General features: G+C 45.9%; 1 protein-coding gene across 1 annotated transcript in view; it reads right to left on the minus strand.

Annotated features, from left to right (window-relative positions):
- The window catches only part of FDX2 (ferredoxin 2), a 3,276-nt gene extending 2,467 nt beyond the window's left edge, over positions 1 to 809 (minus strand). Inside the window, exons 1-2 of the mRNA XM_041408256.1 lie at positions 676 to 809; positions 14 to 578 (exon numbers count right to left, since the gene is read on the minus strand). Of these exons, the coding sequence (XP_041264190.1) occupies positions 14 to 578; positions 676 to 791 (681 nt within the window). The 5' untranslated portion in view covers positions 792 to 809. The remainder of the gene's footprint in view (positions 1 to 13; positions 579 to 675) is intronic.
- Positions 810 to 12,072: the final 11,263 nt, after the last annotated feature.

Raw genomic sequence — 12,072 nt, forward strand, 5'->3', positions numbered from 1 at the left:
GAGCGCCGGGAACGGCCCGGGAGCGCCGGGAACGGCCCGGGAGCACCGGGACCGCGCCGTGAGCACCGGGAACGGCCCGGGAGCGCCGGGAACGGCCCGGGAGCACCGGGACAGCCCCGGGAGCACGGGGACCGCGCCGTGAGCGCCGGGACCGCGCCGTGAGCATCAGGAATGGACCGGGAGTACCGGGACCGCCCCACGGGACCGCCCCGGGAGCACCGGGAGCGCCGGGACAGCCCCATGGGAACGGCCCAGGAACACTGAGACCCCCCCGATAGCCCCGGTCCCGTTCCCAGCCCCGTTCCCGCTCCCGGTCCCGTTCCCAATCCCGTTCCCGTTCCCAGCCCCGTTCCCGGTCCCGTTCCCGTTCCCAGCCCCGGTCCCGTTCCCAATCCCGATCCCGTTCCCGGTCCCGTTCCCGTTCCCAATCCCGTTCCCGTTCCCAGCCCCGGTCCCGTTCCCGGTCCCGACCCTCCAGCTCCAGCCCGTGCCGCTGCGCCAGGTGCAGCACGTTGTCACCGACTCTGCCGCGCACCGGCACCTGCCGCCCCTCCCGGTCCACGAAGACGACGTTAACCCTGGGGAAAGGGGGGGGGACACACGACACCGGGCTCAGCGCCGGGGCTCGCCGCCGCTCCGGCGCCGCCGCCCCGGGAGGGCGCTCCCGGTACCCACACGGCGGCCTCGGGCTCCTCGGCCGCGGCCCCGGCGCCGCTGAGGCTGCGGGAGACGCCCCGGAGCAGCCGCCGCGTCACGGAGCCGCCGCTCGCCGCCGCCATGGGCGCCGCCATGTTGGGCGCCACGTGACCGCCCCGCGTGACCCGCGCGGGGGCGGGACCAGCAGCCGGGAGTGGGCGGGGCCAGCGCCCGGCCCTGAAAAAGCAGGGCGCCTCGCTGATGGGGGAGGGGGGGGAGGGTGGTGCTTTGGGGGGGCTCTGGGTGATTTTTTGGGGGTTCGGGGACACGTGACACCCCAAATTGGGGAGGGGGCGCAAGGGGCTCCCCCCAAAAAATGAGGGCGCAGCAGAAATAACGAAAGGACACCGAAACAACCCAAAAAAATGAAAGGATGGGGGGCAGAGATATAAATAGAACTTTATTTTGGGGGGGGGAGGGGAGGGGGGGACGCAGCCCCCCCCGAACACAAAACCCAGGGAAAAGAACCCAAAATCGGGGAAATCCCCCCGGAAAGGGTCGGTCGATTAAAAAATCAAAGGCCGATTTTACCCCCAAAAAAAAAAAGAATTTAAAAAAGCGTAAAACAGCAGCGGTCGAGTCGGTTAAAAAAGGGAAAAACACAAAAAAAAAAAAAAAGAATTTAAAAAAGCGTAAAACAGCAGCGGCTCCAGTCGGTAAAAAAAGGGAAAAACACACAAAAAATAAAATAAAATAAAATAAAACGGCACCAAAAAATGAAACGGCACGAAAAGCACCCGGTGAAATGTTTAAAGAGAGGGATTGGACCCCAAAAAATGAGGGAGAGAAACCCCAGAAAATGAGAGAAACCCCAAAAAATGAAACCCCAAAAATCAGAGAAACCCCAAAAAAATGAGGGAAACACCAAAAAAAAATGAGGGAAATCCCAAAAAAAATGAGTAAAAACCCCAAAAAATGAGAGAAACCCCCCAAAAAATGAGAGAAACCCCAAAAAATGAGAGAAACCCCAGAAAATGAGAGAAACCCCAACTAATGAGAGAAACCCCCAAAAAATGAAACCCCAAAAAATCAGAGAAACCCTAAAAAAAATTATAGAAACCCCAAAAAAAATGAGAGAAACCCCCAAAAAATGAGAGAAACCCCCAAAAAATGAGAGAAACCCCAAAAAATGAAACCCCAAAAACCCCCGGATTTGGGGCCGAGCCCGGGAATTTCGGGGACCCCCAAAGCAGCAGTTAAGGCAGGAGCGATTTTTGGGGGGCTCCGGGGGCTGCTCTGGGGAGGGGGAGGGGAAAAAACCCCAAAAAAAACCCCAAAAAAACCCCAAAAAACCCCAAAATTGAGGGGATTGTGCCCAAAGCCTTCAAGGGGTGCTGAAATCCTAAAATATCCTAAAAAAACCCCCAAAAAACCCAAAAAAACCCAAAAAAGGGGAGTAAAACACGGAAAAAAAATGAAATTAATTTGGGATGAAAATAGAGGAAATCAGGGCGGGGGATGGGCAGGAGCCACAGAATTTGGGGGATTTTGGAGGATTTTTTTTTGGGATTTTAGGATTTTTTTAGGAAATTTTGGGGGTTTGTTTGGGTTTTTTTTTTTGTGGGGATTTTAGGATTTTTTTTAGGGAATTTTGGGGGTTTGTTTGGGGGTTTTTTGGATTTTTTTGGGGATTTTAGGATTTTTTTTAGGGAATTTTGGGGGTTTGTTTGGGTTTTTTGGATTTTTTTTGGGATTTTTTTTTAGGATTTATTTTTGATTTTTGGGTTTTTTTTTGGAGACTTTTCCGGGAGCCACAGAATTTGGGGGATTTTGGAGGATTTTTTTTTGGGATTTTAGGATTTTTTTAGGAAATTTTGGGGGTTTGTTTGGGTTTTTTTTTGGAGCCTTTTTTTTTGGATTTTTTTGGGGATTTTAGGATTTTTTAGGGAATTTTGGGGGTTTGTTTGGGGGTTTTTTGGATTTTTTTGGGGATTTTAGGATTTTTTTTAGGGAATTTTGGGGGTTTGTTTGGGTTTTTTGGATTTTTTTTGGGATTTTTTTTTAGGATTTATTTTTGATTTTTGGGTTTTTTTTTGGAGACTTTTTTTTTGGATTTTTAGGGGATTTTGGGGTTTGGTTTGGGGGGCTTTTTTGGGGGGATTTATTTTTGATTTTTGGGTTTTTTTGAGATTTTTTTGGGGATTTTTTGGGGATTTTTATGGGGTTTTTGGGGGTTTGGTTTGGAGGGTTTTTTTTGGGGGATTTATTTTTGATTTCTTGGGGATTCTTTGAGGATTTTTGGGATTTTTTTTCGTTTTTTGGGAGTTTGTTTTGGGATTTTCATTATTTGATTTTTGGGGCGATTTTTTGGGGGATTTTTTAAGGGATTTTTTCATGGTTTGTTTTGATTTTTTTTTTTAGTTTATTTTGGGATTTTTTGGGGATTTTTTCGTGGTTTGTTTTAGGTTTTTTTTTGCTTTTTTGGGGGGTTTTTGGGACGATTTTTTGGGGACTATTTTTGGGGATTTTTTTGGGGATATTTTCATGGTTTGTTACAGGGTTTTTTGGGGTTTTATTTTGGGATTTTTTGGGGTTTTTGGGGGATTTTTTCGGATTTTTTTCGAGATTTTTTTGTGGTTTGTTTCAGGGTTTTTTTCGGGGTTTATTTTGGGGTTTTTGGGGTGATTTTTTCGGGGATTTTTCAGATTTTTCCAGGGATTTTCTCGTGGTTTGTTTCGGGGTTATTTTTGGGAATTTTTTGGGGGATTTTTTGGGGGATTTTCTCATGGTTTGTTTTGGGTGTTTTTGGGGCAATTTTTTGGGGATTTTTTCATGGTTTTTTTGGGGATTTTTTTTGGGGATTTTTCGGATTTTTCCGGGGTTTTTTTCGTGGTTTGCTCAGGGTTTTTTTGGGGTTTATTTTGGGTTTTTTTGGGTATTTTTTTTGGGGGATTTTCTCGCGGTTTGCTCGGGGTTTTTTGGGGTTTATTTCCGGGTTTATTTGGGCATTTTTTTGGGATTTTTTGGGGATTTTCTCGTGGTTTGCTCGGGGTTTTTTTGGGGTTTATTTTGGGTTTTTTTGGGTATTTTTTTTGGGGGATTTTCTCGCGGTTTGCTCGGGGTTTTCTTGGGGTTTATTTTGGGTTTTTTTGGGGTTTATTTTGGGCATTTTTTGGGGGATTTTCTCGTGGTTTGCTCGGGGTTTTTTTGGGGTTTATTTCGGTTTTTTTGGGCATTTTTTGGGGATTTTCGGGGGATTTTCTCGTGGTTTGCTCGGGGTTTTCTTGGGGTTTATTTTGGGGTTTTTTTGGGCATTTTTTGGGGATTTTCGGGGGATTTTCTCGTGGTTTGCTCGGGGTTCTTCTCGCCGTTTGCTCGGGGTTTTTTTGGGGTTCATTTCCGGTTTTTTTGGGCATTTTTTCGTGGATTTTTCGGATTTTTTGGGGGATTTTCTCGCGGTTTGTTCGGGGTTTTTTTGGGCATTTTCTGGGGGATTTTTCGGGGTATTTTCTCGCGGTTTGCTTGGGGTTTTTTTGGGCATTTTTTGGGGTATTTTCTCACGGTTTGCTCGGGGTTTTTTTGGGGTTCATTTCCCTTTTTTTTGGGCATTTTTCGGGGTATTTTCTCGCGGTTTGCTCGGGGTTTTTTGGGGTTCATTTCCATTTTTTTTGGGCATTTTTCGGGGTATCTCCTCGCGGTGTGCTGGGGGCCGTGCCCGGCTCCTCTCCCCACTAGAATATCCTCTTCCTCTTCAGGTGGGAGTCGGCGTAGTGGCCGCCCAGGCCCTGCGAGTGCTGCCCCACGTAGGAGCCCTCGGGGCTGGGCTCGGGCTCGGGCAGCAGCTGCGAGGAGGCGCGCTTGTGCCCGCCCAGGGGCGTCTGCGGCGGGGAACGCAGCTCGCTCAGCCCCACAATCCCAATTCCCTCAGCTCCCAAATTCCCTCAATTCCCTCAGCTCCCCAATTCCAATTCCCTCAGCTCCCCAATTCCCTCAATTCCCTCAGCTCGCTCAGCTCCCAAATTCACTCAGCTCCCAAATTCCAATTCCCTCAGCTCCCCAATTCCCTCAATTCCCTCAGCTCCCAAACTCACTCAGCTCCCAAATTCACTCAGCTCCCAAATTCCAATTCCCTCAGCTCCCCCAGTTCCCTCAATTCCCTCAGCTCACTCAGCTCCCCAATTCCAATTCCCTCAGCTCCCAAATTCCCTCAGCTCCCCAATTCCCTCAGCTCACTCAGCTCCCAAATTCCAATTCCCTCAGCTCCCAAACTCACTCAGCTCCCCGGTTCCTTCAGCTCCCCAAATTCCTTCAGCTCCCTCAGTTACCCAATTCCCTCAGTTCCCCAATTCCCTCAATTCCCTCAGCTCCCCAAATTCCCCCAGTTCCCTCAGCTCCCTCTGTTCCCCAATTCCCTCAGTTCCCAAATTCCCTCAGCTCCCTCAGCTCCCCAATTCCCTCAGTTCCCCCAATTCCCTCAATTCCCTCAGCTCCCCAATTCCCTCTGCTCCCCAATTCCCTCAGCTCCCCAAATTCCCTCAGTTCCCTCAGCTCCCCAATTCCCTCTGTTCCCCAATTCCCCCAATTCCCTCAGCTCCCCAACTCCCTCAGCTCCCCAATTCCCTCAGTTCCCCCAATTCCCTCAGCTCCCCAATTCCTTCAGTTCCCTCAGTTACCCAGTTCCTTCAGCTCACTCAGCTCCCCAATTCCCTCAACTCACTCAGCTCCCCAATTCCTTCAGCTCCCCAAATTCCCTCAGCTCCCCCAGTTCCCCCAATTCCCTCTGTTCCCCAATTCCCTCAGCTCCCCAATTCCCTCAGCTCCCCAAATTCCCCCAGTTCCCCCAATTCCCGCAGCTCCCCCAGTTCCCAAATTCCTTCCGCTCCCTCAGTTCACACAGCTCCCCCAGTTCCCCCAATTCCCTCAGTTACCCAATTCCCCAATTCCTTCAGCTCCCCCACAGATTCCTCAGTTCCCCCAATTCCCTCAATTCCCTCAGCTCACCAATTCCCTCTGTTCCCCAATTCCTTCAGCTCCCCCAATTCCTTCAGTTCCCCAATTCCCTCAGCTCCCCAAATTCCCCCAATTCCCTCAGTTACCCAAATTCCCCCAGTTCCCCCAATTCCCGCAGCTCCCCTAGTTCCCCAATTCCTTCAGCTCCCTCAGTTCACTCAGCTCCCCCAGTTCCCCCAATTCCCTCAGTTACCCAATTCCCCAATTCCTTCAGCTCCCCCACAGATTCCTCAGTTCCCCCAATTCCCTCAATTCCCTCAGCTCCCCAATTCCCTCAGTTCCCCCAGTTCCCCAATTCCCTCAGTTCCCCAATTCCCCAAATTCCCCCAATTCCCTCAGTCCCAGCAGGAATGGGGCTTTGGGAGGGATTCCCGGGGGATTGGAAGGGATTTCCAGGGTTTGGAAGGGATTCCCGGGGTTTGGAAGGGATTCCCGGGGTTTGGAAGGGAATCCCGGGCCACTCCCGGGCCATTCCCGGCCATTCCCGGGCCATTCCCGGCCATTCCCGGGCCATTCCCGGCCATTCCCGGGCCATTCCCGGCCATTCCCGGGCCATTCCCGGGCCATTCCCGGGCCATTCCCGGGGCATTCCCGGGGGAATCCCGGACATTCCCGGCCATTCCCGGCCATTCCCGGCCATTCCCGGACATTCCCAGGACACTCCCAGGCCATTCCCGGCCATTCCCGGGCCATTCCCGGGCCATTCCCGGGGCATTCCCGGGGGAATCCCGGACATTCCCGGCCATTCCCGGCCATTCCCGGCCATTCCCGGCCATTCCCGGACATTCCCAGGACACTCCCAGGCCATTCCCGGGGGAATCCCGGCCATTCCCGGGCCATTCCCGTACACTCCCGGGCCGTTCCGTACCTTGGGGCGGGAGCCGGGCGCAGCCACGGCCAGCAGCGCCTCGGGGCTCGGGGGCACGGCCAGGGCCTGGGAACAACGGGAATTGGAGGGGTCTGGGGGGCTCGGAAGGGGGTCCAGGGGTTGAAAGGGATTTTAAAGGGATTTAAGGATTTTAAAGGGATTTTTAAAGGGATTTTAAAGGGTTTTAAGGATTTTAAAGGGATTTTTAAAGGGATTTTAAAGGGTTTTAAGGATTTTAAAGGGATTTTTAAAGGGATTTTAAAGGGTTTTAAGGATTTTAAAGGGATTTTTAAAGGGATTTTTGGGGGTTTTAAGGTGTTTTAAGGGATCTTTAAAGGGGTTTTAAGGGATTTTTGAAGGGTTTTAAGGGTTTAAAGGGATTTTTAAAGGGTTTTTAAGGTTTTTTGAGGTTTTGAAGGGATTTTAAAGGGTTTTAAGGATTTTTAAAGGGACTTTTTAAAGGGCTTTTTGAGGTTTTTAAGGGGTTTTAAGGTTTTTTGAGGTTTTGAAGGGATTTTAAGGGGTTTTAAGGAGGTTTTTAAAGGGTTTTTTTGAAGGGTTTTAAAGGGTCTTTGAGATTTTAAGGGATTTTTTTAAGGGTTTTTAGGGGTTTTTTAAGGTTTTAAAGGGATTTTTAAAGGGTTTTAAGGCTTTAATGGGATTTTTAAAGGGATTTTAAGAGATTTTTGAAGGGGGTTTTAAGGGTTTAAAGGGATTTTTAAAGGGATTTTTAAAGGGGTTTTAAGGGGGTTTTAAGGGTTTAAAGGAATTTTTAAAGGGTTTTTAAGGTTTTTTGAGGTTTTTAAGGGGTTTTAAGGGGTTTTAGGAAGTTTTAAAGGGATCTTAAAGGGTCCCGGCCATTCCCGGGCCATTCCCAGGCCATTCCCGGCCATTCCCGGGCCATTCCCGTACACTCCCGGGCCGTTCCGTACCTTGGGGCGGGAGCCGGGCGCAGCCACGGCCAGCAGCGCCTCGGGGCTCGGGGGCACGGCCAGGGCCTGGGAACAACGGGAACGGGAACTGGAGGGGTCTGGGGGGCTCGGAAGGGGGTCCAGGGGTTGAAAGGGATTTTAAAGGCTTTTAAGGATTTTAAAGGGATTTTTAAAGGGATTTTAAAGGGTTTTAAGGATTTTAAAGGGATTTTTAAAGGGATTTTTGGGGGTTTTAAGGTGTTTTAAGGGATCTTTAAAGGGGTTTTAAGGGATTTTTGAAGGGTTTTAAGGGTTTAAAGGGATTTTTAAAGGGTTTTTAAGGTTTTTTGAGGTTTTGAAGGGATTTTAAAGGGTTTTAAGGATTTTTAAAGGGACTTTTTAAAGGGCTTTTTGAGGTTTTTAAGGGGTTTTAAGGTTTTTTGAGGTTTTGAAGGGATTTTAAGGGGTTTTAAGGAGGTTTTTAAAGGGTTTTTTTGAAGGGTTTTAAAGGGTCTTTGAGATTTTAAGGGATTTTTTTAAGGGTTTTTAGGGGTTTTTTAAGGTTTTAAAGGGATTTTTAAAGGGTTTTAAGGCTTTAATGGGATTTTTAAAGGGATTTTAAGAGATTTTTGAAGGGGGTTTTAAGGGTTTAAAGGGATTTTTAAAGGGATTTTTAAAGGGGTTTTAAGGGGGTTTTAAGGGTTTAAAGGAATTTTTAAAGGGTTTTTAAGGTTTTTTGAGGTTTTTAGGGGGTTTAAGGGGGTTTTAGGAAGTTTTAAAGGGATCTTAAAGGGTTTTAAGGATTTTTAAAGGGATTTTTAAAGGGTTTTTTGAGGGTTTTAAGGGGTTTTAGGAGGTTTTAAAGGGACTTTTAAAGGGTTTTAAGGATTTTTAAAGGGATTTTAAAGGGGTTTTAAGGGGGTTTTAAGGGTTTAAAGGGATTTTTAAAGGGTTTTTAAGGTTTTTTGAGGTTTTGAAGGGATTTTAAAGGGTTTTAAGGATTTTAAAGGGATTTTTAAAGGGATTTTTGGGGGTTTTAAGGTGTTTTAAGGGATCTTTAAAGGGGTTTTAAGGGATTTTTGAAGGGTTTTAAGGGTTTAAAGGGATTTTTAAAGGGTTTTTAAGGTTTTTTGAGGTTTTGAAGGGATTTTAAGGGGTTTTAAGGAGGTTTTTAAAGGGTTTTTTTGAAGGGTTTTAAAGGGTCTTTGAGATTTTAAGGGATTTTTTTAAGGGTTTTTAGGGGTTTTTTAAGGTTTTAAAGGGATTTTTAAAGGGTTTTAAGGCTTTAATGGGATTTTTAAAGGGATTTTAAGAGATTTTTGAAGGGGGTTTTAAGGGTTTAAAGGGATTTTTAAAGGGATTTTTAAAGGGGTTTTAAGGGGGTTTTAAGGGTTTAAAGGAATTTTTAAAGGGTTTTTAAGGTTTTTTGAGGTTTTTAAGGGGTTTTAAGGGGTTTTAGGAAGTTTTAAAGGGATCTTAAAGGGTTTTAAGGATTTTTAAAGGGATTTTTAAAGGGTTTTTTGAGGGTTTTAAGGGGTTTTAGGAGGTTTTAAAGGGACTTTTAAAGGGTTTTAAGGATTTTTAAAGGGATTTTAAAGGGGTTTTAAGGGTTTTTAGGGGTTTTTTAAGGTTTTAAAGGGATTTTAAAGGGTTTTAAGGGGTTTTAAGAGGTTTTAAAGGATTTTAAAGGGTTTTTAGTGGTTTTAGAAGGATTTTTTGAAGGGTTTTTAGGGGTATTTAAGGTTTTAAAGGGATTTTTAGAGGGTTTTAAGGGGTTTTAGGAGGTTTTAAAGGGTTTATTTGAAGGGTTTTAAAGGGTTTTTAAGGTTTAAAAGGATTTTTAAAGGGTCTCTAAGGTTTTAAGGTATTTTTAAAGGATTTAAGGGGGTTTTAAGGGTTTAAAAGGATTTTTAGAGGGTTTTAAGGGGTTTTAAGGAGGTTTTGAAAGGATTTTGAGGAGAGTGTAAGGAATTTTTAGGGATTTTGAAGGGATTTTAAGGAATTGTAAGGGATTTTAAGGGGAAAAAAGGTCTGGGGTTAAAATCATTAAAATTCAAAGAATTTTAGGGGATTGTGATGGGATTTTGAAGGGATTTTAAGGAATTCTAAGGGATTTTAAGGGGAAAAAAAGGTCTGGGGTTCAAATCATTAAAAGTGAAGGGATTTTAGGGGATTTTGATGGGATTTTAAGGAGGAAAAAAGGTCTGGGGTTAAAATAATTAAAACTGAAGAAATTTTATGGGATTCTGATGGGATTTTAGGGAATTTTAAAGACTTTTACATGATTTTGATGGGATTTAAGGACTTTTACATGATTTTGATGGGATTTCACGGGATTTTGATGGGATTTTAGGGTTTTTTTTAAAGGGGATTTTTAAGGACTTTTACATGATTTTGATGGGATTTCAGGGGATTTTGATGGGATTTTAGGGTTTTTTTAAGGGGATTTTTAAGGACTTTTACATGATTTTGATGGGATTTCAGGGGATTTTGATGGGATTTTAGGTTTTTTTTCAAGGGGATTTTAAGGAATTTCTAGGGGTTTTTACCAGATTTTTAGGGATTGCAGGGAAAGAGGGCGGGGGGGGCACGGCAGAATTTGGGGAGGGGTCTCACCTTGCTGAGCTGGCTCTGCTTGAGCCCGGCCTGGAGGCCGCTGGTGAAGTAGGAACTGGGGGACCCTGAGAAGAAGGGGGGCCCTGGGGGTCCCAGACCCCCCCTGTCCAAGCCCGGGGAGGAGGAGGAGACCTGCAAGGGGAGCACAGGCAGCTGCAGCCCCCCCAAAAACGGCCCAAAACCCCCAGTTTCCCCCCCAAAAAATCAGATTTTTTTTACCTTGTGCCTGCCGTGGCCGAAGCCCCCCAGGATGGAGCCGGGGTGGTCGCGGGGCTGGGGGAAAATCCGGGACCCCAAATCCTGCCCGGGGGAAATCGGGGGGTTCAGAGGGGGGGGACCCCCAGATTCACAGGAAAAATGGGGAGCTGGGAGGGTCTTTTCTTTGATTCCCGTTGATTTCTCTCATTTCCAGGGAAAACAGGAGGGGTTTGGCTGTTTTCCCCTCCAATTCCCATAAAAATGGAGATTTTTGGGTGTTTTTCCCTCCAATTTCCATAAAAAAATTGAGGTTTTTGGTTGTTTTCCTTCCAATTTCCATTAAAAAAATTGATATTTTGGGTGTTTTCTCCTCCCATTCCCATTAAAAATTGAGGTTTTTGGCTGTTTTCCTTCCAATTTCCATTAAAAAATGAATATTTTGGGTGTTTTTCCCTCCAATTTCCATAAAAAAATTGAGGTTTTTGGCTGTTTTCCCCTAAAATTTCCATTAAAAAAATTGATATTTTGGGTGTTTTCCCCTCCAATTCCCATAAAAATTGAGGTTTTTGGCTGTTTTTCCCTCCAATTCCCATAAAAATAGAGATTTTTGGGTATTTTTCCCTCCAATTCCCATAAAAATGGAGATTTTTGGGTATTTTTCCCTCCAATTCCCATCAAAATGAAGGTTTTTGGCTGTTTTCCCCTCCAATTCCCATAAAAATGGAGATTTTTGGGTATTTTTCCCTCCAATTCCCATAAAAATGGAGATTTTTGGGTATTTTTCCCTCCAATTCCCATAAAAATGGAGATTTTTGGGTATTTTTCCCTCCAATTCCCATAAAAATGGAGATTTTTGGGTATTTTTCCCTCCAATTCCCATAAAAATATTAAAAATGGATATTTTGGGTGTTTTCCCCTCCCATTCCCATTAAAAATGGATATTTTGGGTGTTTTCCCCTCCCATTCCCATTAAAAATTGAGGTTTTTGGGTGTTCCCCTAAAATTTCCATTAAAAAATTGAGGTTTTTGGGTGTTTTCCCCTCCCATTCCCATAAAAATTGAGGTTTTTGGCTGTTTTTCCCTCCAATACCCATTAAAAAATGGAGATTTGGGTGTTTTCCCTTCCAATTCCCATATAAATTGAGGGGTTTGGGTGTTTTCTCCTCCAACTCCCATAAAAAATGGAAATTTTTGGGTATTTTCCCCTCCAATTCCCATCAAAATGGAGATTTTTGGCTGTTTTTCCCTCCAATTCTCATAAAAATGGAGATTTTTGGCTGTTTTTCTCTCTAATTCCCAATAAAAAACGGAGGTTTGGGGTTTTTTCCCTCTCCAATTCCCATAAAAAATTGATGTTTTGGGTTTTTTTCCCCCCCCATTTCCTGGATAAAACCAATTCCCAGGAAAAGCAGGGACTGGGGGTTTGATCCCATCTGAAACTCCCAAAATCTCCCAATCCCAACCCAAAACTCGCCCTGACCGGGAAGTCCACGGCGAAGGCGTCGGCCGGGGGGGTCCCCAAAACTCCAGGTTTCACCTTAAACCCTTTTCCTGAAAAAAAAAAAAAGAAACGTGGGTTTGGTTAAAAAGAGGGAAATGCAGCCAAAAAAAAAATAAAAAAAGGGAAATTTTGGGGGAAAAAAGGGAAATTTCAGTGAAAAAAACCAAGGGAATTGGGCTCACCGGGCAGGCCGGGCGGGGGCAGCAGGCTCCGCAGGTTCAGGTAGGGATTGAGGGGGATCCTCAAATCTTTGGGGGGCTCCCCCAGGAGAGAGACCTGGCGGGGATTTGGGGGGGCTCAGGGAGGTCCCCGGGGGGGTTCGGGGGGTCCTG

Source organism: Onychostruthus taczanowskii, unplaced genomic scaffold (genome assembly GCF_017590055.1).
Source record: "Onychostruthus taczanowskii isolate IOZ18803 unplaced genomic scaffold, ASM1759005v1 scaffold297, whole genome shotgun sequence".
NCBI classification, from domain to species: domain Eukaryota; kingdom Metazoa; phylum Chordata; class Aves; order Passeriformes; family Passeridae; genus Onychostruthus; species Onychostruthus taczanowskii.